General features: G+C 37.4%; 1 protein-coding gene across 2 annotated transcripts; it reads right to left on the bottom strand.

The window, feature by feature from the left end:
• Nucleotides 1-1,661: 1,661 nt before the first annotated feature.
• On the bottom strand, nt 1,662-26,718 carry raf1a (Raf-1 proto-oncogene, serine/threonine kinase a). Of its 2 annotated transcripts, XM_051661255.1 has the most exons (18): nt 26,593-26,718; nt 25,152-25,354; nt 21,627-21,739; nt 18,715-18,817; nt 18,464-18,621; nt 18,267-18,359; nt 17,966-18,071; nt 17,184-17,240; nt 17,043-17,067; nt 16,854-16,930; nt 15,989-16,106; nt 15,344-15,428; nt 9,855-10,031; nt 9,712-9,758; nt 8,351-8,469; nt 8,127-8,258; nt 6,188-6,322; nt 1,662-2,280 (listed from the first exon to the last, which is right to left on the bottom strand). In XM_051661255.1, the coding sequence occupies exons 2-18, from the start codon at nt 25,326-25,328 to the stop codon at nt 2,140-2,142; spliced, it is 1,863 nt and encodes a 620-aa protein (XP_051517215.1). In that variant the 5' UTR covers nt 25,329-25,354; nt 26,593-26,718; the 3' UTR covers nt 1,662-2,139. The 2 variants fall into 2 exon arrangements, with proteins under 2 accessions (XP_051517215.1, XP_051517216.1); XM_051661256.1 differs by lacking the exon at nt 17,184-17,240.
• Between the last annotated feature and the right edge of the window lie 427 nt (nt 26,719-27,145).

Below are 27,145 nucleotides of genomic sequence, written 5' to 3'. Positions count from 1 at the left end.
AGTCCAACTATTGCACACCTATTACAGTAAACTGAGGCTTACAGCACAGACAGCTGTCGAAGACTCACTGCACCACTTACAACTACATTTGACAGCCAGAATTTCATCACTTCTGCTCAAGATAGCCCAGTCTGGAATTGCACAACATTACTGTGAACTGATAATGTAGCATTCATTATGTGCATTTCTGTGAAGTGTGTGCATACAATTTGTATTGATTAGGGCTTAGAACCGAGAACCAGTTCTTATTCAGAACAGAAGCAATAAATACAGCAAACAAATTATTTTTATGACTTTCAGTTCTGTTTACAGTTCTTGAACACGCATTCTTCAACTGATGTGGACGGGACACCATTCGGAAACACTCTCATAGTCCAGTTCCCGAACAAATAACTCTTAAGAGTCAGTTCTTTATAATCGGATTAAAATCTGAAATATTTTGAAAAAACACTCTGAAACTAAAAATAAATAAATTCAAAGGCATTTTTTTTTACTTGGTCTTCAAATAAACAGCATGTTAGCAATATTCTCTGCTTGCGTTTGCTGATCAGGATTTACGAATGCACTGCTAGAGTTTTCATTCACGCTTGTAAATCAGTGATGGGTGATTCATGAACGATTAGTTCATTTTGAATTAAAGATATGAAATGACCTCATTATTTGTTAAAAGGATGCTAAGGGCAGTAAATCCAACTGGAATTGCATTTCTTATTTCCAAATATTTCCTCCTCAAAAGTACTTAAAGTATTGTTAATGGAACCGTTAAAGGAATAGTTCACCCAAAAATGAAAATTGTCTCATTATTCACTTACCCTGATGCCATCCCAGATGTGTATGACTGTCTTTCTTCAACAGAGCACAAATGAAGATTTTTAGAAGAAGATAGAGCACTGTCAGGTCCTTATAATGGAAGTACATGGATGCCAGCACTTTGATGGTCCAAAAGTCATATTTAGGCAGCATAAAAGTAATCCACACAACTCCAGTCGATCAGTGAATGTCTTCTGAAGCGAATCTATAGGTTTATGTAGGAAACAAGTCGATAATTAAAAGTTTTTAACTCTAAATCGGCAGTTCCATCCAGGGCTCTGATGCAGTTTGAAATGGCTGAACTCTCACGTGATATTCACTCTTCTGTTGTAAATAAACGCTGCTTCCGAATTCTCGCATGAACTCGCTGACGTGCTTCCGAATTTCACGCTTCGTGTCAGCTGCTGAAAAGAAGCACTTTTTAAAAGTTAATAACGTTTTAATTATTAATTCATTATTTTTACACAAACGTATCGATTCGCTTCAGAAGATATACATTGATCGACTGGAGTCGTGTGGATTACTTTTATGCTGCCTAAATTTGACTTTTGGACCGTCAGAGTGCTGGCACCTGTGTACTTCCATTATAAGGACTTGACAGTGCTCTAACTTATTCTAAAAATCTTAATTTGTGTTCTGCTAAAGAAACAGACATACACATCTGGGATGGCATCAGGGTAAGTGAATAATGAGACAATTTTCATTTTTTTGGTGAATTATTCCTTTAAGGACCCAGAGTAATCTGAATTGGGACCAGAATTAATTCCCTTTCCTAGTAATGATTAAAGATAGCATTAGAAACTGACCTAGTGCAACAATCTGTGAACAACATGCAAGAATGACAGAAAACATGTATTTAACTTAATTTTATTAAAATAATTGATTAACATTATGTGCTCTGAGTCTTCAATAAAACCTTTAAAGAAACAGCTAACATCACAAAATAGATCTAAAATTTAAAACCAAGCCCCATATTACTAATGAACAGCGTTCAATGGCGGCTGAATACTGATTTATTCATCAAGTTCTTTTATGACAAAAAACTGCATTGTGCCTCACACATTCAAGGCAACATCTTTTCTGACACTCGTTTTTCAGATAAAAATGAGGGACTGATTTTTTGTAGCAAATGATTCCTATAAACTTATTGTCAAAGTGCATTAGACAAACACATCCGCTCAGTCTGTGCATGGAAAACAGATTAATTTCTGTGTGAGAATATCATCAAGGATGGATGAATCTCTTGCTGATAATAATTCACAAGTCCATCTTCTGCTGTGTGGCTCTTCTCATTTAGTTTACCTCTGATGGCTTATTATTGTAGCAACACTAGAAGAAAGGCAGCTTCATGGATGTGAACGTGCAAGAGGTGATGTCCTCGCTGTGTGACGCTCGGTGCAGTGACGGCTCGGAGGCGCTACGGTTGATTTTGGGCAGTGAGTGCTGCAGAAGCTCTATAGATGACAGAATCTACACAGACATACAGCAGAAACAGAGAGATATAGAGCAGTGAAACAGGTCAGTCTAACTGTGACTGTGAGAAGCCTGCTGAGAAAAGCACTTTATTATGTTATTATTTAAGTGATTGTAATATAATTGGAGACCTTCCCCAATTTTTTCCAGTCTAAAATTCAGCTTCTTGATAAAATGTCCTGGGGAAAGACAATGAGTTTCTTATAAAACCTGACAAGATGATGTCTTGGTCCCATTTTACTCCAAAATCAAAAGAAACAAATAAGAAATTATTTTTTGCATATAGATCACAAAGGCTATTTTTAGGGCCATACATAATTATATTATTTTTCACATTGTGACATTATTTTCATGACAGTTGCGCACATTTTACTCCCTAATTCTCATTACCACAATATGACAAAAATGATATATTATTTCAATTGTAATTATTTACCATAAGTTGCACCAGGTCAAAAATCCATTGTTGAGAGAGAAAAAAAAAAAAAAGATAAGTCGCATCAGTGTATTAACCTGTTTCGGTGACGTAACTTTTTCCTCACAGTGGTCATATTTGTCCAGATATATCTGTCTCATTTGGAGCCTAGTTAATTAAAAAAAGTTAATTTAGATATGAATTATTATAAAAATGTGTAACCTATTATGTACCATATCAACTTGCTCTGTAAATATGACAAATCCTGTATGTTTACATTTTAGACTGGTGGTGTGAATAAAGTCACGTGCTTCATAATCTTATGATGTGTTGTTTAAAGACTAACATTAGCATATACATATTAAATATATACTATATATTCACATATATAGTGCTTTTTTATTTATTACAATGTGTTACAATTATCACATACCTTTATACAGTCTGGGTGTTATGAATTTAAAAACATCTTATGAGCATTCCCGGTGTAACTGTATCCGATTTGATTGTTATAAATATATCAGCCCCATTTCCACCTGGTATTAAGATGTGTTTCGCGTTCCGATCACACGTGGTCAGGTGAGACACATGGCTGTTTACACTTCGTCGTTTAAATGTGTCTCCTAGTGACCACTTGTGTTCGGATTTGGAGGGGAGGGTCTCTGTTTCATGACGACATACATTAATCACTATGCCAGTGTGTTACTGCATGATATTAAAGCGCAACAAAGTCAGGAAAGACAAAGAAAGTGCGAAAAAAAGGCACGCTGTTTCTCCCAGATGCATTGAAATTTAATCTAAGCACAAATGCAACATGTCAAGCAGAATTATCTGTTATTTTAGCGGATTACCTGTATGAAAAAAATACTTACATTTATATAGCACTTTTCTAGGCACTTAAAGAGCTTTACATAGTATAGGGGGAATCTCCTCAACCACCACCAGTGTGCAGCATCAACCTGGATGATGCAACGGCAGCCATAGTGCACCATAACGCTCACCACACACTAGATATTGGTGGAGAGGAGAGAGTAGAGTGATGTAGCCAATTCAGGAATGGGGATTATTAGGAAGCCATGATTGAGAAGGGCCAATGGGTGGATTTTGGTGGGATTTTTAATGACCACAGAGAGTCAGGACCTCGGTTTAACGTCTCATCCGAAAAATTTTGCTTTTTTACAGTATAGTGTCCCCATCACTATACTGGGGCATTAGGACCCACACAGACCGCAGGGTGAGCACCCCCTGCTGGCCTCCCTAATACCTCTTCCAGCAGCAAACTTAGTTTTCCCCAGGAGGTCTCCCATCCAAGTACTGACCAGGCTCAACACTGCTTAGCTTCAGAGGGCAACCAGGCGAGAGCTGCAGGGTGATATGGCTGCTAACAATGTATGAATGGAGCTTCAGGTGTTCGTGCTTCTCATCTGTGTTGATATCAGACACACTAAAGAAGATCTGTGAAGCTCTCGTAATTGTGTATGTATCCGCTTTATAAATTCTCCGATCGGACACTTATTTCCTTTTAAAGCCGCTAGGAAACTTTAAACTCTTGTTTTAGCGCAGCGGTTGATTGACAATTGAGGGGCGGAGCTTCACTGCTTTATTGAAAGAAAAACAATAATTTTGGCTCAGTATCACATTTTTCAAGATTTATAAACAGAGACAAAAATTGTGACCTCGCACAACATACTGAAGATATATGGAGTTTTGGTCACAAAAATGGCGGCGTATTCATTCAGTGACGTCACATGACACAGGTCAAGAAGTCGCACTGACAGAGGTTGCATACGGCAGTCATTAGGACCAGTTAACAGCCGCCTGACTTCCGTTCAGCTGTCAGAAAATCAAGTAGATCTACACATCGTATCATGCAGTATTTGGCCTTGTTTTAATCGGGAGCATTTGCTTTAAGTAATGATGTGTAACAGTTTTTCATACTCTGTTTATGTTTCATGAAAAACGTAACAAACAAGCCACATCTGTTTATAACGTATGTAGCTCTCTGCTGTATACTAAAGCAATATCACATGAGCAAGAGTGCTGTATGTCCAACTATCAGCACGGCTGAGATTCCATTGTAGGGACGAGGCTGCAGGTAATCACAGCCGTGCTGACAGATGGATAATACAGCATGATTGTGGGTGTGATATTGCTTTTATACAATAGTTCAACGAACAAGTAAATAAATAAGGGAAAAACTAAGAACTGTGTATGTGGAACTGCTTTCTTATGCCACAGACTCAAGACCTGCCATTGCTAGTTCGAAAGATGTGCCCAAGTCTCCGTTTATAATTCGAAAGCATCCCTTTAGAACTAGTAACGACAGCTTGGACTGTTTCTAACAGGTTTTTGGAGAAACAAGGACGTGTGTGAGTGTACGAGAGAGAGAGAGAGACTGAGCACGTGATTACCTTGCAGTGATGAGCCGTAATGCTGCAGCTGTTAGTTTAACTCTATTCCTCAGCTGTAGTGTTAAAGTAATCCACTTCGACCATGGAGTGATGCTGCCAAACTAGCGAATTATTCACTCGCGTTCAAGTGTTTTGTTGTCGGAGAGAAAACATGTAGGGTGCCAGTTTCATTCTTGTATATTTCTTAAGGAAACCCCTTGCAACCCCCCTTCCTATGCAACAAATATCCGGTTCACTGAATGTTTTTACGAGTCCGATGACACATCATTTTGTGGGCACGTGAGTTGCTGTGTTTGACAGCAATTATAGAGTTTGTTAGAACAATAATGTTATAATGGAACAGAATATTTAAATTGGTTGCACAAAGTACTTTGTAAAGATAAAATACAGGCTACTTTAACACAATACTAGCATCTCTCTGACTGATGTTTTCATCTGTTTGTATGTAAGCATACATGTTTTGGTGTTCAGTGTGTTTGAGCGGCCACAGGACCTTTCGGATGATGAAAAAACTGAGACTTACTGTATATTCTGGAAAATATTCTATACATCATATTTGTACTCCCTTAGTACTGCCTTTAATTTTCACTGATTTCAATTTGAAAAACTGTCACAATGCAAAAGAACTTAACTGTCCTAAATGTAGGATTAATTTTCTTTATGCAAAAAAAAATATTTAATTAGTTATTTTATTGATTTGGGGTTAAATGATCAAGGCAATTTCTTGACAGGTTTCGTGAGAATCACACAGTGGCCCCAAAAATTATGTGGACACTTTAAATCACACTTAAAAATGTATGAATTTCATTTCATAGATAAAAAAAAAAATATCAAAGCAAGTGTCATCTGCAAATAAATAATCTCAGCCATCTCATAACTACACTTCTCTGATCCATTTATTCAATGACATTTAGTGATTTTTAGTGGATGTATGAAGTCAGTTCTTCTCAAGTTCACGCAGGTATCCTAGCTGAGTGTTACCTTAACATTAACAATGGACATGTTTTTTACCTCATTTTTTTTTGCTCATTGATTTCGTGTCATGTACGTTCAGTCTATCAAAGGCAAACAGATGTACCTGTGGGAAAAGGGGCCTCTCATCTTTGGTCTTGTTGATGCAGTCAGCCACCAGTCTCTTCATGGCTTTTGGACAGCTCTTATAGAGCTTACTGAGATCTGGAGACAGATACCCCCGACCTACCATGAAAATGATCTGCACACAACAACACAGAACTTGAGAAACCACAGGAGACCATTAGAAATATACACATTCACATTCTTTGCTACTGATAACAGAACAGATATGAAGATGCACAGTACTAATGTCTCTTATTTGTAGGGCTATCGCGAGCCCTTTCAACATTTAATCATGTGCAGGTGTTTATAATAGCTATCTATAATTTAATTTTCACTAGTTTTATAATTTTCACATTTTTACTTTTAATTTTCAATTGCTCACAGGCTGATGATTGTTTCGGAGACTTTATTATCCTTCAAAATAAATAATACTGGCTGACCCTTTTAAGACCAAGACAAGATTACATTTCTCACATTTACACACACACACACACACACACACACACGTTGGTGCAGCTATCATTATGAGGACTCTCCATAGCATAATGATTTTTATACTGTACGAACTATAGATTCTATCCCCTAACCCTAACCCTACCCCTAAACCTAATCCTCACAAAAAACTTTCTGCATTTTTACATTTTCAATAAAACATCGTTTAGTATGTTTTTTAAGCGATTTGAATTATGGGGACACTAGAAATGTCCTCATAAACCACATTTATAGCATAATACCCTTGTAATTACCAGTTTGTAACCTAAAAAAAAAGTCCTCGTAAACCACTTACACCTGCCTACACACACACACACACACACACATACACACACACACACAAAATACATACATTTTGCATAAAGAAACTAAGCCTATTTCAGTTTTTTTGCATTGTGAGATTGTTTTCATGACAATTAAAAGCATTTTCTACCCAAATTCTCATTACTGTAATGCAGAAAAAAGACATTATTTAAATTAAGTACATTTGTAGTACATCATGGTAGTACTTGTACTGAATTTATTTTATGCTGATATTAATAAAAACAATTATTGTGTCCAGACAGTTCTGTTCTGTATTACAGTATTGGAAATACACATTTTTTCATAATACTGAAAATTGGGGGTGGGGGGGTGCTATGCTTAACTGTCATGAAAATAATGCCACAATTCAAAAAAATATTAATGGTCCTAAAAATAGGCTTTATTTTCTACATGCAAAATATCATATCTTATTTGTTTCTTTAGATTTCGAAGTAAAAAAGGATCAGGACATTTTCTCATTCATGAATATCAACCAAATAGGCTTCATTTTCTTTAGGCAAAATATATTTTCTTATTTGAATGTGGGTTCTGTACCAGGTTCACTGCTGACATGCATGCACACACACACACAAAGCAGGGGTTCAGCCCACCGCATGGTCTTGAGATTCTAGAGGCCAGATTATTTTACACATCTAAATTTAGTGGTGAGACTCTGCAGCACACGTGCACGCACACACACACACACACACACACAAGGCAGGGGTTCAGCCCACCGCATGGTCTTGAGACTCTAGAGACCAGATTAGTTTACACATCTAAATTTAGTGGTGAGACTCTGCAGCGCCCACACACACACACACACACACACACACACACACACACACACAGAATACATTTCAAGTACTGTCATGTCTGCCTTTAGATTCATTATTTGTATAAATAATGCAACAGTATGCAGATTAAACATGAATAATGGATCCTCACTAGTGTCATACTATCAAATTCATTAATATTTTGCACATCTGATCTGGGAAAATAACAGGTTAAACCATCCCCATAGAAACTATTTTACAAATTCCCTAACTTTATTTGTAATTGTTGCTAAGCCTCAGATTTAATAGTTATTAAATATTAAAGCATAACTTTTTTCAAGTGTGTATGTGTTTATTTTTCACATGTGTCACCTGATCTCCGTTGGCGATCTGCGAGTAGGGCAGCTCTCCGGTCATCAGTTCAAACAGCACAATGCCGTATGAATAAACATCGGATTGGAAACTGTACGGATTGTTGTCCTGCATTCGAATCACCTCAGGAGCCTGAAAGGTGACAAGAATGGGTGAAGGTCAGTGACTGATGCTCAGTCCAAATTAGATGAAGAAGGTTGAATGTGAAATGTTTAGATGCTGACCATCCAGAGAATTGATCCTGAGGGCTGCTCCACCTGTTGAGAACCGCTCCACCTCGCCTTCACCGTGGCCAGTCCAAAATCTCCAATCTTCACCGTCAAGCCTTCATGTAAGAAGATGTCTGCGCTTGAGTTAAGGTCAAAGCCTACTTAGGCTCTGTGGCATATTTTGGTTGCTGGCAGCAATTTTTCACACCCAAATTTAAAAGCTCACCTTATACACATACGGTGGACTAACTGCAAAAAACCTGCCCTTATTTTACAGAAGACCTCCCAAATAATAATAATAAAAAAAGATTTCAATAATTCATGAATAATATTGTATACGTTTACAATCTTATGATGAACATAGTTTTTATTCTGTCTTTGAAAGCCTGTGATTCAGGCTCTGTTTGCTCTACGTCCCTGCTAAAATTGTTAGTATATTCCACTAGATGGCAGTAAGTACTAAGAAAAATCATTTTTCCTCTGTCAGCTTCCATCTACAGATCTGAAATGCAGGTGGTGCTCTAACACAGCTGATCACTCACCATGTGCTCATCCATTGACATTAAATCTATTTTGTGATTCCACACATCTTCCCCATTGTTCCACTGAATATCTCGGCCTCTGAGGGGACTAGAAGCTTAATCTAGGTATTGTCGAACGCGGAGATCCTCAGCTTTGCGACGCAGTGGTTTTCAGGTCTTATCTTGTTATTTTATGCAATATAAATGCAAACATGATGGAGTTCTGCGAAAAGTTCTACATTATAAGCTTTCAAATGGTACATGGCACATATGACTATTTATGTATTCAAGGACTTTTACATTTAAACGTAAATTTATTACACACTACTGGCCCGCCGACAGGTCCGCAGAGTTTAAGGAGTTAAACAAGAAAAGATAACCTGACTAACATGTAAAGTGGCCAACCGCAATTTGCTTTTTACCTTACGTGGGCTACTATGAAATCGATTATTACACTATAATAGACTTTAATACACAAGTAGTGTAGATTTGTGGTCAGAATCCATCCAAAAATAATAAGTACTGTTTAATTAATAAACGTACCTCTGATCGCAAACCAGAATATACAGTTGTGCCCGATATCCTATTTACTTTGCTAAGTGCCTAAAATCTCAAATCCAGTGACAAGTTCTTCCTCAGAGGTGTTTTCTGTAACAGCTTGGTAAACATGACTTTGTTTCACAGCAGACAGCTAAAAGAAAATATGGAAATGAACTAGCCAATCAGATTGGAGCTTACCATTTTTAAAGCTCTTGCCATTTTTCTGCTTCAGACGTGCTACTACCTCAAAACTGCTTAAAATGTCGACTTTGCCTTCAGACCACAATACAAGTAAATGAGATGTCTCGAGGATACTGTTTGATTTCATGTCCCGGTGGATGATATTCTTTGCATGTAGATAGCTGAAAGAGGGAATATAACATGGAAAATGTTAAAAGTCAAACAAATTTACGGCAGAATAATCCATGAATCCCAAGATTTGAGATGTGTTGACTCACTCCATGCCCTGAGCTGTCTGTCTGGCGATATCTATCAATTGAATCATCTGGAAGTTTGTCTCCTGTACATGTAGGTGTTTGTAGAGACTGCTGCCTTCACACCACTGTGTCACAATGGCCAGATTGTCTTTCGTCATGTAGCCCATGAACAACAGGATGTTGACATGTCGGGTTTTCCTATAGCCAACAAGAAGCCAAGAGGACACAACAATGCATCAAATACAAACATGCTGCATATACAGCACAGCTAAGGCCTGAAACACACTCAACGCAAGTACATGCTTCAAGCTACGCAAGCTCAATTTTGTGCATCAGTGAGTTCTGAAATGTGTCAGAACTAGGGCTGTCGATTTAACACATTAATTTAGTGCGATTAATTATATAAAAAATAATGTGGTAAAAAACCCCGCAATTAATCATGTCTCCAGACCGTAATAAGAAATATTCCTTCCATATAAACAATTCAAGCATGGAGTACCACCTATTTTCTCCAGGGGGCAGTAAGCGAAACTCACTGTATAGGCAACGCGCAGCTTATACAGAGAACAAACCACATTTACAGAGAGCAGACAACACAAGATGAGAACACGTTCTTGCATACTAACAGCTTGAAGTGGAAATCCGAAGGCTGGGATCTCAAGACGTGTTTTTCTAAGTTTCAAACTTCATTTAACTTGACACAGTGACCTAAAAACAGTACATTTATGACACAACATAACCGAGACGCTCCAAAAGCGTCCGTCTGACACAGGTGTACATTGATGTGTCCTTAGATAAGCCCTTATAATAAATCTCGGACTGACTAACGAATTCAATTGCAAAATGGATTGATGTGAACTGTAAGCCAATTATAGGCTTATGTTCAATTATATGGAAATAAACAATACATTGCATTCTCAAGCAACTTTTTGTATTGTTTTTTTAATGCTTGTGTGCATAAATAATGTAATGCATTTAAAATTTCTGAATTATTATTTTTTTATTTATATACAGTACTGTGCAAAAGTTATAGGCACTTACAGGGTTCCCACTCTTTTCAAGCCACATTTTCCAGGACATTTTATGCACCCAACAAGGGTAATATTTAAGCAAAATAACATGCGTGCATTTAAATCGAGCTTTTATTTTGGCGTTTCTGTTTGTTTTTGATGGTAGTTACTCACCTCCAGATAAGCAGTATGCTCCATGGCCCAGTGTGATTATTAATCCCTGTAAAGCTGTGATTTAATTAAAGAAATACATAGTCTTTATGTGCTGTGCACTTCAGAGTGCTCTTTGTCTTCAACCATTCATTTTTGTCCAAATACAGTATGTCATATTCCATGGCATTCTGCGGTTCATTGCTAATGCCATTTTTATGACTATATTCCATGTTTTCTGCATACTGTATGTTGTAATTGCGGAATAAGATGACTCTGATTATTGAATTACTGAAAATTAATTAACATTCTGGGATGTTAAGGCCAAATCATCACGCTACGAACCCAATGTGAATTTTTTTTTTATTTAAATCAGTGGTCTGACTGTCATCATTGTCTAAAGTTTATAACTCACAGGGATGCAAACTCATGAGGGTCCAAAAAGCTGAGACAATCACTAATCCACGGACATGTTTTCTGGGGGTTATTTTTTTTAAAGAATAAGCTAAAAGCACCAACTTAAGCTATTTTAATGATTCAAGTATAGAAAATTATCTGCACAATTGTGCAGAATTAGCGGCAAAAATTAAGGGTATTTTGTTGTGGCTTGCTTCTGTTTCACAAATATGTTCAGATTCAATAATTAATTAGTTTAGTGACCCCTTCTGGAGATGCCACTAGGTGGCAACAAATGAAAGTCTAATGTGCTATGAGCGAGTCATGAAATGTTCACGACCAAAATCTGCCAAGAGATTTTATAGTATTTAAGCACTATAAGAACAAAGCAGATCTATAATTTCCACTAAGTTTGTGAACTGCCGAGCATGACTTTTCATCCAAAAAGACATCAATAATAGTCTAATAATAATAATAAGTATCAATAACGTCCTTATCTTCTACATTATTAATTTATTTGCGTGTCAAATCTACTGCCTTCAGTAGAATGTTTAAGCATTATAAGAACAAAGATGTACTGTATCATTTTCCTACAGTATCTAAACTGCTGAACATAACTTATCAGAAAAGACAACAATAATAGCATAATAAAAATAATTTTTAGTTTCAATGATATCCCTTCGTCGTTGTAAAGTGCATTTCACATGAGTTGAGTCGAGGCGTCAACGCGGAGCATTTACATGTTTCCATTGATCATGGTATAAATATTGGGGGGGCTGTACTTGCTTGTTTTGATTACTGGGGGGTTACCTCCCCCCCATCCCCCCTGGAATCAACACCCCTGACCACGACCTTTGTGTCGTTTGTGAGGAGATTTTAGCTAATGACAGCATGCGACCTGCTAAACTCAACAGACACCTTGACACCAAGCATGCTGAAGTAGTGGGGACAACTTCTTTTTCCAAAGAAAACTTCAAGCCTTTCAAGGTCATAAAAAAGTTGTCTGAGAATTTGTCAAATTAAATGTAAAGGCCACTGACGCTTCATATCATGTTGCGCTGCGTTTTGCCAAGGCGGATAAAGCACATAACATCGGAGAGACATTGATTCTGCCGGCAGCCAAAGATATGTGTTCCTTGATGGAAGGAGAGGCAGCGGCTTCTAAGCTTGATTCTGTTCCACTCTCTGACAACACAGTGGGTCAGTGCATCTCTGACATGGCACAGGATGTGAAGGAGCAAGTGTTAGACAGCATCAGGCACAGCCCATTTTTTGCACTCCAGATCGACGAATCCACTGATGTGGCCAGCTGCGCACAGCTGTTAACATATGTGAGGTATGTGAAAAACATGGACATTCAAGAAGAGTTTCTATTGAGTAGTCCTTTGTGTACACACACACACGTTGGTGCAACTATCCTTATGAGGACTCTCCATAGACATAATGATTTTTATACTGTATGAACTATAGATTCTATCACCTAAATCTACCTCTAAACCTAACCCTCACAAAAAACATTCTGCATTGGGGTGCCATAGTGTACGCTGTGTCACAAGGGAGGCCCACTGTCTTTGACTTTGAAAACCCCTGCCCTAGTGAGTAAGCGCCCTTAAGGCCAATTTATAATTCTGTGTTGAATTTACGGCATAGGCTACGCGTAGCTATGGTGGTTATGGCGCAGCCTATGCCATAGCCTGACGTGCACCTCCTCAAAGATTTCACTGCACGTCGCATCGACACAGACCACAATAGCTGTGATTGGTCCACTTTAACCAGAGACCACCCCCCGTATGATAACAAGGATGTCTGAGGTAGTGTTGCATTTTATCCAAGATTATTTCCAAATACATATCACATTGTATTTGGACTCAGGACCATTAAAGAAATTGTCTCAATCGGGAGCATCTGCTGTTTTTTTTTTTCATAATAATAATAATACGTTTATTTTATATAGCGCCTTTCTTGAACCTAAGGTCACTTTACATGAGAGCAAATACATGAAATACAGCAAATGGATAGATAACACATACACTCAAAAAAAAAAAAAAAACTCCCAAACAAGCTGCCAAGAGATAACACTGAGTGGAGAAATTAGTTTTAGATGTGATTTAAAGGAGGAGAAAGTAGTGAGTTCCCGAATGGGGTTGTGGGAGAGCATTCCAATGTCGAGGAGCAACAGTCATAAATGACCTGCCTCACATTGGAGACAACCTGAACTTCAGGTTAACAGGAAATTTGCACCAGTAGACCGTAGAGTGCGAGTGGAAATATAAGGGTGAAGCAACCCAGTGATGTACTGAGGAGCAAGTGTGTGAAGTGCCTTGAAAGTTATCAACAATATCTTGTATTGAATATGATAGGTAATTGATAGACACTGGAGCTGTTGCAGAATGGGGGTGATGTGTGCAGGCTTTTTACTGGAAGTAAGGACTATAGCTGCAGAATTTTGGATGTATTGTAAGTGAAGATGTATTTCATGAAGTTAGTAAAGTTTAGAAAAGTTCATGAAGAGATAAGTTTACTCCACGTTGTAGTAAGTGTTATGGAGGGGCGAATTTATGAGCTTGCCACGCAAGAAAACAGGAAGTGTGCACAATAAACATTGAAAAATGTAATTACTATAGTTCAATAACTGGGGTCTCTCGATACTCAGAAATTATAAGGTAAAAATATATTAAAATACATTATGAGACGTTCAACATCTCTTCATAAATTTCAACCATTTTAAAATGTTTAATGTAGCTTTGTACTCTCAAAAGACATCATTTGTGAGGCAAAAAGTGTGTGAAAAACACTTTGGTGTGAAGTTGGAGTCGCGGTTGTGCTGACGCGTCACTTCATAGACTTCAATGTGTTCGGCAGCACTGACACAAGTCATGTGAAATCCCCTCAACTTGTATAAACAATAACATCAGTCACTTTTACACATTAATAGATATTCCGCCCTTTTCTCTCCATGATGAACAAGGTAGACTCACATGCCGATGCTGAAGTAAACGAACAACATGCCCCTCTCATTCTGTCAGTCGGTACAAGTACCAGGTCATTGTGTGCTCTTGTGCAAGTTCTGGATTCCCATATCTTTTTATTTGAGAATAAGTCTTAAAAGGGTCATGAAATGGAGAATAAATTTTCCTTGATATTTAGACATATGAGGTAACTATATTATAAAAAAACATGTTAGTTTCAGAACTCAAAATTTCCTCCCCAGTCTATAAATAGCATTTATATTTAACACCCTGCTAAAACATCTAGTTTTGAAATCTGTGTGTCCATTGTGTCACGAGACATTGCTCATTTGCATTTACACACCCCACAACACAGGTCATCATTGTGGTGCTTACACCCACTGGTGCTCAGTTCATAAACAGAGAGAGGGAGAGAGCAGGACAGACAGGCCTAGTTTGGCCTACTGACTATTCCTGAACACCAAAGGGGACTATTTTGAATTAGTTTTGTATACAAACATGCACTAGACAGACATCTTTGACCATTGTCATGCTTTTAAAATACACGGTGTCAAATAACAACTCTGAAAAGGAGACCTTGTTTCATTCAACTACACTGCATCTTGCTGTTTTGAGCACATACGTGTCCTGGACGTGTTCTTTTGCTCTCTTAGATGCGATTCCGGCGATGTGCACCTCAGTGCAGGATGATACTGTGTGCGTCATGTGGATATGTCTTCAGCATATTTCAACATGGATTGTATGATTTTTTTGGTTCATATCAGCGTGGATTGTTTCAAAGCTTTCAAGCTTTGCAAAGGAACTATTATTGAAGGATGGGGCAGTTAAAAACCCTACTGAACCCAATCGAAAAACCATTATTTCATTAATGAATATTTCAAATGTCTTGACTGTTTGATATTTATAGTTTTTCATGACCCCTTTAAGTATAATGCCCTACAAACTGGGGTGAGATATCCAATAACTATGAATATTAAAGCCTTACCTAAGAACTGCCACCTCGTTGCGGAAGGCCTGAAACTGTTCTGGCGTCGGGTTGGTGACTTTTAATATCTTCACAGCCACATCACCTACAGCATATCTTAATGTAAGTTCACGAGTCATAACCTAGCTATTGCAAAACACTAGTGCAACATCATAGAGACAGCTAGATAACACAGATTATACTAAAGCAGAACTGTACTGAAGTCAGCAGGCTTGAGCTCAAAGTATACTTCAGTTAGATGCTAGGCGTCTGCGTACAGGGTGAGTGACGCAAATTTGATGATTAGCAGAGTGCTCGAGCACTAAACGCATGTGGCCCGATTTTTTTTTTTTACCATGCCTACTCTGAATGCAGAGTTTGTGCATGAGCCTGGAATTATTTGCACTAATTAATGGGTCCACAAGGTGGCAACACTCACAATTGAGCTGTTGCACTTGTATAACTGGAGTCTGAAGGAATAAAAAGACATCTTTATGGGTCTAAACTCCTGAAGAGAAATAGTCCAGTATCTCATTGAAGTCTTAGAATGTGTCAACCGCCTGTGTATGCACACAGTCAAATAGAGTATATTTTGAAAGGCTTAGCATTCAACCATACACATACGCTAAAACCGAAGTATACTTTGGGCTTTAAACTGATGCTTACCATGCCACTTCCCTTTGTATACAGTCCCAAATGAGCCCGAGCCGATCCTGCACTGCAGTATGACCTCATTAGCTTCAATCTCCCAGTAATAACTCGAGTCTCTTTTATCCCTCGGCCGCTAGAAAACAATAAGCGACATTAGCCGTTAAGAACAATATTACAGTGTTACATGTTTACAGCTAAATGTGACACCTTGGAATAATTACACAGACTGATCTATTGGGATTCTTAACATTATTAAAAAAGAATAGTGTAAATTAGCTGCAGTAAAGATACTCAAATAGAATGAACACAATATCATGGTACATTATGTTGAGCTACCTTGAAAAGGATGCTACGCTACAAGTTATTAACTCATAATTTAAGCTAGTTTAACTACAGGCAAGTTGCCCTTAAAAGCACACACTACAAGCTAGCTAACTACATTGTAAGGAGGAAAATCTCTTTTTAAATAAATAGCCTAATTATTAGATGATATCCATCAGATGATTTTGCAATCAGAGTAGCATTTATGTAGTAATTAGAGTATTAAACAGCATTTGAACAGATACATTTACACTAAATACAACCAATAAATCTTGAACACAACAATTTATAAAACTGGGTCAAAAGCATGGTGACGAACAGCAATATTTAATGTACTAAATACTTCACTACCAAAAAAGACATACAATTCCACTCAGGGAATCGTCCCAGCAGCTCTCTGTAAAAGTAGCATGTTACCAGAAAAGCTACACTGTTCTGAACACCGTTAATCTACTATCACACTACTGAAAAATGCAGTTAGTAGTGTTGTTATTTTTAGGTACAAGCACCAACTGACCACCGACCAAAGAGAATGAGCACAGAGATTCAAAGAGCTTACGATTTTGACTCTCTGGGCCGGCGTGGGTGTATTGTTCTGGTTCCAGCCGGTAGGGCTTTGATTCGGTGAACTGCTCGCTGAAAGACCGTTACAAAAATAACACGATACCATTTCATGCCGTAAATGAACAATTGCAAAAATATTTATCATGGGATTCATATGAATCATGTTTCAGTGATTTATTCTTACCAGAGCCGTGACCACGTATGGCGTCCTAGAGTAAAAGAAAACAGAAAATTAGAAACAACACACATCTGCTCAACAATGTTTTCATTTTCCTTAAGCCAAGCACACACAGAAAGACACAAGTCTGCTAGTAAGAATACCTACTCTTCTCTTCAGACAGAAGTGCTGCTGGCACCAGGAGTTAGGAGACGTTTCTAAGTGCTGGTCATCATGATACAATTAAGAGTGATTAAAAGAGGGAAATGGACAGAACATGAAGAAACAGAAAGGAGAATGTTGTTTACACCTGGTATTAAAATTAGTCTCAGGTGATCTGATCACAAGTGGTCAGGCGAAATACATCGGTGTTTACACATGTGAGCACTTGTTTTTGTATTTCGGGAGAATGTTGAAAACACATTTGAGAAGGATGTTAAAACCAAGTGTAAATGCTGATGTGTCTCACATGACCACTTTTGATTGGATCACCCGAGACGTAAACTGACTTAAGTTACTGCATGATGATGCCCAAAGAAAAGAAAATCGGTGCATTGTTTTAGCCAATTTGTTTATTGAACCTGCATCACAATATCAGAAATGCAATGTTTCAAGCTGAATTTGTAGTTATTTTCGAGGACTATTTGTATTAACTATCAGATGTGCTGTATGATCGGTGTCAACGCATGCTGATATCATACACACTGAAGTAGTTCAGCAAATTTCTTGTGCATGAAATTATCAAATTATCAGGTTGAACGGTTATTGCCACTTAAAGCCTGAGATGCATCTTAATACCAGGTATAAAAAGGGCCAAAGAGCTGACTAACCATCTGAAACAGAACAAAAGAATGAAAGTACAGAGAGACCAGCAGATAATCTTCATGAATGATGTGACTGAGGAGGAGGCCTGCAGAAGGATTCTCATGTGTGTTATTTAAAGTAGTTACCTCAAACTGGCTGCTGTCGACAGTCAATGTGGTGCTGCTGACGATGTTTGGTGTGGATGTGGAGCGCAGTCTCTGGGTCAGCGCCGCTCCGGTGGGGGGGTACGCACTGGTGTATTTGAACATTTTTTCGTTTCATTTTCGTTTTACTGGCAAAATATCATATCTGTGATCACATTTTCTAAAGATATGGCCAGACATGAAGTACACCAATAACATTAGAGCGACAGCAGTAGGAACGCCTACTAGTGTCTTCATAGTACAACGACTAGCGACAGTCTGTAAAGGGGAGGAAATCTGTTACCTGCAGGGAATTCTGCTCAGCGATTCCCTCATTTTCCGTGACGGCAGTGGAGGGAGGGCTGGAGTTCCGCTTTCACCAGGAATCGGAAACAATCTATAGAACACAAGTGTCAGACATGCTGAAATATACCTGCTCATTTGTTTTATTTGAAGTTGTTGAATCTATTTCACAAGAACTCCTGATGTGAAGTCACTTACAGACGCTGGCGGATGTTGCTCCAATCGACACACATTGTGGGCACTTTTGTGCTGCAGTGCTCATGGAACTTGTAGCCACATCTTTGGCAGCGGAAAGCATTTAACAGGAACTTCTGGCATATATCGCAGAAAGCCAACGTGAGAAATGTTTTCCTGACCTGAAAAAATAAATAAAACATTTTAGATTTTAGTTTTGTCTTTTAACCATGACAGTAATTGTTGGAGGATAAAAGCTTGTGTGTAGCACTCACAAAATTGTGAGTAGTTAAGGGAACGTGGTCTAAAACCTCCACTATCAGTTCCTCCCCAGTGAGTGATGTAGAGTCTGTGTTCCAGTCCATACGAGACTTCTTGCTGCAAATATTTAAAACAATTACCTTATCAAATCATACAAAAACACAGCTAAACATGTGCTATTCTGACAGCCAAATAAGAGTGCTTATGGTGAATAACAATGTTATACACAATATTAAAGATGCATTCAGTAACTTTTGTCTTTGTGTCATCTTGGACTTACACTGACACTAGTGGCTTGGATGCAGCATCATTTAAAATCAATAGTTTTCAGTTTCTGATGACATTATAGAAATGTATTCACAGTCAGCCATGAATACTTTAATCAATGAGTGAAAGTGTCAAATAACAGGACGGTTACTGAGATTAAGTGAGTAGTATTCAGCTGGTCATGTGATTCTAACATGTGCGGACCCTCTCCATGTAGAATAAAACAGCTTTTATAAGGTTACTGATATGACTTCATTTTAATGTGAGTGCTCATGATTTCCTACATATACTGCAAAATCACAATTCATGTCTTTAGAAAAAATTACTGAATGCACCTTTAATTACACAGTATGAATGTAAGAGCAGTATGAATATGGCCCTGTTTACATGTATTATTAAGATGAGTTTGGGTTTCTGCTATAGGTGTAAACAAGGTCATTGAAAACACATTTGACCCCATTGTTCTTGTACTGTAAGCACATTGTACTCATGCGTTTAAACAACAGTGAAGCACCGTATACTCACCTGTCATTAAACCACTGTGCAGTGTTAATTATCACAGTTTTTAAGTCATAATTTTTGTCTTTTGATTAAAAAAAAAAATCCTTTCAATTGTGTCAAACTCTTATTATGTCATCATTTTAGTTAGTTTTACGCTGATTAAAATGGCATACAATTTTTGTAGACAAAAATAACATTTTAGTTGACGATAATGATAATGATGTATGATAATGACGCAAAATGACAACAGACCAAACTTAAACCAAATAGTCCAATATTTTGAAAAATGTAAACTACTTTATTTAAACATGTATCAAACATATTAAAGATGAATATGTGCAATATGTAAGAACAAACAACGTCCTGAAAAGCTGAGCTCCTGAAATAATACCATATAATGAATACGGTATTACTCTGTTGTGAATTCCTCACGTTTAGACTGTAAGGTGTTGTGCGTTTTTAAAACAAACAGCATGTTCACAACGCAAGTTACGCATTCTGACTAGCACGTAACTTAGTTCAAATTCACCTGTTCATTGGCTTCATTGTTTGTTCACATGTAAGTTTTAATATTACGTTTATGATGTGAATGTAGTTGATTTATGTCACATTCGGTTGAGTTCATTAGTTTGCATCCCCCTTTCAGAATTTATACAAATATTAGAGATAAAAGATCTTTATTTTTTATTTATTTTTTTAGTACTGCCCTTTTACAGCCTCTTGAGCATCAGTGAATGTTTGCATCTTTTGTAATAGTCCCCAGATTGTCTTAGGTGTCAAAGCTGAATCTCAACATCATGTAGCCACCGCTGAAAAGAAGTCAAATGTGTAAAAGATGTTGGGACACCAAAGAATGTGCAGTACCTGGAGGATTTTGAGAACAGTGGACAGCTTCTTTTCAGGACAAAGCAGGGACTCATACACAACTATCACAAAATACACAAACAGTCATTGATCTTACAGCAGCGTTTCTTAAACTATGGGTCGCATTGCCATACATGTTGGGTCGCGATTTATTTTGATATACATGTAATTATTTCCTTAATAAAAGTAACTGAAATTGTTAAGAGCAAATGCACTCTGTTCAGTGCACTCTTTCACACTGTTGCGCTGGCCGTGAGGGTTTTTTGGCTGTTTTCCACAATATCATTTGATAGATTCGGTCACTGCAAATGGATGCAATTGATTTGATCAATATCAACATATTTTTTTTCTTTATCTCTACAGTTTGAGAGTGCATTTTTGTGTGCATGGTTAAATGTTTAATTTTTTTTTTAAGAGTCTGTGAAAGAATAATAATGATTTCTGTAAGAGTCTGTCTATATCACAATTGTTTTAGTTATATTAAAAAAAGTGAATAATTGAAAAGGATATAGCAAATACAGCATATTGCACGGTTTTGTAAGTGTGGGTCCCAGTTAAACACCAAATTTCTAATTTGGGTCCTGGGCCGAGAAAGTTTAAAAACCCCTGTCTTAGAGGAAGCAACACACCATGTTAAGAACCAAGAGGATGTGGATGTAAAAAGGTGGAATATGTAAATATCTATTATGTCACATAGCATCATCAGAGCGGTACTAAATAAAAAACAAAATGCAATTTTTATGATCCCTCTTATTTAACTTTTCTCAATGATGAACATCTTTCCGATTCTGCAAGGGGGTGCAAATGTATGCACTCAACTGTATGTAGGATGTGTTGGAGTGAGGTAAGTAACCCATCAGTAAAGTTCTTTGTACAGGTGTTCAGCTCACGCAGTTTAAGCGGAGAAATCACTGGATTATTTAGATCAATTCTTTCTAGATTTTAGATGTCAGTACATTATTATTGTATATGTTGCAGTATTTTTTCTCACCATATGTTTGTATTATTTGATTACTGTCATGATGCATCTTTTTCGTCAGTAATTTTGTTGATGAGATTAACACTGCCACTGTGATGAAACAATAGTTTTAAACTTTGCCATTTACAGGTGATTTTATAAAAATTAAAACGTATCACAGGAGACAGATTTGAGACGCATGTTAATACCAGGTGTAAACAGCAATGTGTCTTGCCTGACACCCCTTCATCATCAGAGATAGATCTTAAAACCAGGTGTAAACAGGACCAATGAAGTGTTTTGTTTGTGTTGATGGTTTTGTTCAAGTAATCTGACCTCCTCTGTCCTGGATAGAGACTGAAGACAGCACAACACTCAGGCCGCAGCCCTCGAACCTTCAGAGCTTTGATCAGACAGCTGTGAAGTGACAGGCCTGGACGCACATTCACCTTCAACAGACACATGGACATCATTTCAATGAAGAAAAACACATGAGAATGCATGTATGTTTTCTTCTGCATACATTAAAATTATAGATATGAAATGAACAAAGTATTTCCGTTTACTAGCACAGCTAGTGTAAGAAATAGGTAGCCTATGATAACGGTTAATTACACAGCATAGTGTCATTATCAGGGCTGTCGATTTAATGCGATTAATTGTGATTAATTAAATTAGGAAAATAAGCACCGATTTAAAGTTAAAACGTTTTAATTATCGACTTGTTTCTTACATAAACCTATCGATTCGCTTCAGAAGACATTCATTGATCGACTGGAGTTGTGTGGATTACTTTTATGCTGCCTAAATATGACTTTTGGACCATCAAAGTGCTGGCATCCATGTACTTCCATTATAAAGGACCTGACAGTGCTCTATCTTCTTCTAAAAATCTTCATTTGTGCTCTGTTGAAGAAAGACAGTCATACACATCTGGGATGGCATCAGGGTAAGTGAATAATGAGACAATTTTCATTTTTGGGTGAACTATTCCTTTAATCATGTCCGCTGACCCGTATGTACATTTCATAATAAGCATTTACATTTTATGTATTGCACAGCCAGCAGGGGGCAGTCAGCGCAGACTTAACTTGGGGCTGCACCATAGATAATAGAAAAAAAAAGTGGGCTGTATCAAAGGCTGAGTTTGGAATTGCATACTACCATACTATTATTATTTATGCTGTAGACAGATTTAGCAGATAATTATTTTTATAATAATTTTATTTATTTATCACACATTATACATTTGCACATATACAGTGAAATACTTTTTTTAACATATCCCAGCTAAGCTGGGGTCAGAGCGCAGGGTCAGCCATGATACAGTGCCCCTGGAGCAGATAGGGTCAAGGGCCTTGCTCAAGGGCCCAACCGTGGCATCAACCGCTGAGCCACCACTGCCAGCATACAAGTGCATCTACTTGATTGGGGGAAGACTAAAATCTCCAAAATAGTTGGTCAAGATTGCGATCAAAAAACATATTTCAAATCAGCAGTCAAATCTGACAACACTGGTGTCATAAATTGTGCTTCTTTACCTCAAATTATACTAAAAACAAAAAATGTTGGGCTTGTATAGCTAATGCGCATGCACATTCTCAAGTTGCTTGACAGGCAATGTCTGTATCTAAAAGGTGTTTATGCTCGCAATGCTGCTCGTCAAACCAACAAGAGCAGGCAGCACAAAATTAATAAGGAGCCTTCACGGATGGAACGTAACACAACCGAAGCAAGACGCTCCAGAAGTATCCATCTGACACGTGTGTACATATAGTCAAACATTTTAAATAGTGCAAATGGCACGTGTCTTGTCAGAGATTGACGAATTTAACTGAAAATGCATTGCTGTTGAGCGTAATGTTGATATGCACAATATGAAAATACCATGACAGAAAAAAGTATGTGAACCCTTTGGAATTAGCTGGAATTAATTGCTCATAAAATGTGATCTCATCTTCAAAGTCACAAGTATAGACAAACAATGTGCTTAAGATAAGAACACACAAACAATTATAATCTTTCATGTCTTTGTTGAACACATCCCATTAAACATTCACAGTGCTGTGGAAAAAGTAAGTGAACCCTTGGATTTAATAACTGGTTGATCCTCCTTTGGTAGCTATAACCACAACCAAGCATTTCCGGTAGCAAATTAGTCCTGCACAACGTTCAGAAGGAATTTTGGACCATTCTTCCTTCCAGAACTGCTTCAGCTCAGCCATATTCTTAACATATCTGGTGTGAACGGCTCTCTTGAGGTCATTCCACATCATCTCAATTTGTTTAAGGTCTGGGCTCTGACTGGGCCACTCCAAAAGGTGGATTTTTTTTTTTTTAAGCCATTCTGTTGTGGATTTACTTTGATGTTTAGGGTCATTTTCCTGCTGCATCACCCAACTTCTACTGAGGTTCAGCTGGCACACAGGCACGCTGACATTATTCTGTAAGATATCTTGATAAACATTCTGTAATGTGCCCTTTGAGTAATCTTAGCTGGATGGCCACTTCTAGGGAGATTACCCACAGTACTAAATCGTCTCCAATTATAGACAGTTTGTCTAACTGTGGACAGATAAATATATTAGCTCTTCCAGATAACTTTGTAACCCTTTCCAGCAAAGCAACAATTCTTGATCATAGGTCTTCTGAAATCTCTTTTTTGTGAGGCATGGACCTCATCAGCAGACGCTTCTTGTAATTAGCAAACTCAAAATGTCTTAGTGCTTTTTATAAGTCAAAGTAGCTCTAACCCACACCTCCAATCTCATTTCATTAATTAGATGCTCTAATTAGCTTTTGTTTACGTCATTAGCCTAGGGGTTCACTTCCTTTTTCCACAGCACTGTGAATATTTAATGGTAAGACATGAAAGACTATCATTTTTTTTCTGCTGTTAACTTAAGCACCTTGTTGTTTGCCTTTTTTTGTGACTTTAATGAAGATGAGATCGCGTTTTATGACCAATTAAAGCAGAAAAACAGCTAATGCCAAAGGGTTCACATACTTTTTCTTGAAACAGTAATACAAACAATATATTGACTTCGGAAGCCAATTTTTGTATTGTACAACCAATGCTTTACTCACTGGCCGCAAAAATGTAAAGTGTTTGAATTACTATATTATATATTTAAAATTATTTTAATTATTTTATATTAAACTCTTTATTTGAAGACCTTTCTCCGCATATTTTGACATATTTGATTACATCTGATTTATCACATCACGTAATTTATTCGATTAAAAATGTTATCGATTGACAAACCTAGTTGTTATACATAAATATTACACAACTCAGTGGAATACTTCATACTGGTTGGTCAATCTTGGCATTCAGTGGTCAAATATTCCTGAATAATGAGAAACGTTTATTTCCTACATAGCTGTGCTCTTCCTCTGTCTCTCCACAGTCTCTAAAAATAAGATAATTAAATAATGTAAACTCAGATTTCATGCACATTTATTTAAATATTTATTAATTTAAAGTTTTGCTAACATCTGCTATTTAAAATGATTATATGTTAACGTACCTGTACATTTAAACCCATTAGCAAGTCTGTGATAAGTTTCATTGCTTAGTACTTGCATTTGGAAAACTAGCAAATGAATATTGCAAACAAAAATGTCAAGAGCCTGCTAAAATCACTAGGTTTAATCTGACTGGCTGGCCGCTACACAACTTCCTTTTTTTACTACTACTTTTTTAACACCAGTACTAACACCTAAAAATGTAAGCACGCTGTCCTGTCCCTGACTCAATTTTCAAGTTAATCCAGTGATCGAGCAGGCACATATTTGTGGACTACGCCTTTAAATGCATAACTCTGTTACTCCATCATGACTGTGAAAATTTACACTCACCACCGTCCTCTGCTGGTTGGGCAGATAGACTCGTATGGTGTGGCTGGTTTGTGAGCAGCGCCGCTGACACTGCAATCCCTGGATCATTGTGGGAGAAACACATGAGCTCTCAAACACCGAGTCCTTTATTCCAAGACCATTGCTGATGTTTCTCCACATCCCATGAAACTGCTCCATTACAATCCACTCCAGTGCTCAAACATCTGAGGAAACAGCATGCAAACAAACAACATGTCACTCTGTGAACTGCTCAATTGAAGGATGTTATTAGTAAAATGTAATAAGTTAAATTATTCAAGAACCTTATCATGGAATGGTTCATCAATACAGGGATTATTACCAAATGAACGAATTTCTAAACTTTGAAAACAGCTTCAAACCGTTTGTAAAAGGCTACCAATACTCCCTCCAAATCAAAGTAATGAGAAAACGTTGCATTGTTACATGTTGTGTTGATGTTTAAGGATAGTTCCCCAAAAAAATTAAAATCTGATTTACATCCACTGTATGACATAGAAAGTCATACAGGTTTGGAACAACATGAGGGTGAAAAAATTATGACAGTATTTTCATTTTTGTGTGAGCTGTCCCTTTAACAGTTGCTAAGGCAGCTCCAGTATTTGGGTCATGACTCATGAGTAATAGAAGTAGAACTAGTAAGTTTAGCCATGACATGAGGTAACAAACTATCTCAAGTGTAAACACTATGTTAAGAACACTAAACGGGGATTGATATGATGTTTGTGTGGAACCAGCAAATGCTAATGACAATTATGATCATTAGTATAATAAAGGCTACTTGCTTTTACGAAACTGTATTTCAACACAAGCTTCATGGAAATCTTGTGACACAGTAAGAAGCTGATGAAATACACATAACATATCAGACAGAACAGAAACACGCAGGGATAATGGATCTGATTCTAGACTTTTAACTCTTTGTTTAAAAGGCTCAAAATAAAATCAGATAGTAACATGTGTGCACTGACAGTGGAAAGCAGTAAACACAGAGAAACAGAAACATTTATACATTATAATTGAGCACATCGCCTCTGTTCCGTCAACATAACAGGAACATCATCACACTTTCAGGCGGGTTTAAGACAAACACATTCACCGCATCAAAAATGACTGTTATTTTCAAACACTTTGCCGTCCACATACGTTATCTGACTACAGCAAACCACACAGTTAACTTACAAATGACTGAAACAATGCGCGAAATAAACTCTCATCATCTTGTTTAGAAGTTTGCAAAACTGTTAAAGGAACCGCTGCTGCGGCCCTTTTACTTTTCCACATTTAACTATTAAAACAAACTCTACAACATCTCACATGCCAGTTGTATTTTCATAATCATGAGACGCAAATCAGGCAGCTGTGACACGACATTTACAAACACACTACCCATAATGCTTTTAATAAAGCGATAAAAGCTCACCAGAGAAAGTTTGAGCAGTTGAGCACCGCCATAACCTGAAGACACTGCGATGACGTCACCAACATCAGATGTGTGTTACACACGCACGCGATGTGGTTTCGTGTTTTGAGTTTCTGTGAATTTGATTTTAAATCTAATTATTTTATTTGGTAAATTCTTTCTTGCATAAAGTAGGAAAGCAAATGTGACAAATCCAAGATAATCTACAATTGAAGTCAGAAGTTTAACTACACTTAGGTCATTAAAACTCCTTTTTTAAGCACTCCACAGATTTAATATTAGCAAACTATAGTTTTGGCAAGTCGTTTAGGACATCTACTTTGTGCATGACATGAGTAATTTTTCCAACAATTGTTTACAGACAGATTCTTTCACATTTAATTGACTATATCACAATTCCAGTGGGTCAGAAGTTTACACACACAAAGTTAACTATGCCTTTAAGCAGCTTGGAAAATTCCAGAAAATTATGTCAAGCCTTTATACAATTAGCCAATTCGCTTCTGATAGGAGGTGTACTGAATTGGAGGTGTACCTGTGGATGTATTTTATG

The sequence above is a fragment of the Myxocyprinus asiaticus genome, chromosome 29, assembly GCF_019703515.2.
Source record: "Myxocyprinus asiaticus isolate MX2 ecotype Aquarium Trade chromosome 29, UBuf_Myxa_2, whole genome shotgun sequence".
Classification (NCBI taxonomy): Eukaryota; Metazoa; Chordata; class Actinopteri; order Cypriniformes; family Catostomidae; genus Myxocyprinus; species Myxocyprinus asiaticus.
Note: the sequence above shows the minus strand (reverse complement) of the source record. Positions and strands in the feature narration are given on the sequence as shown.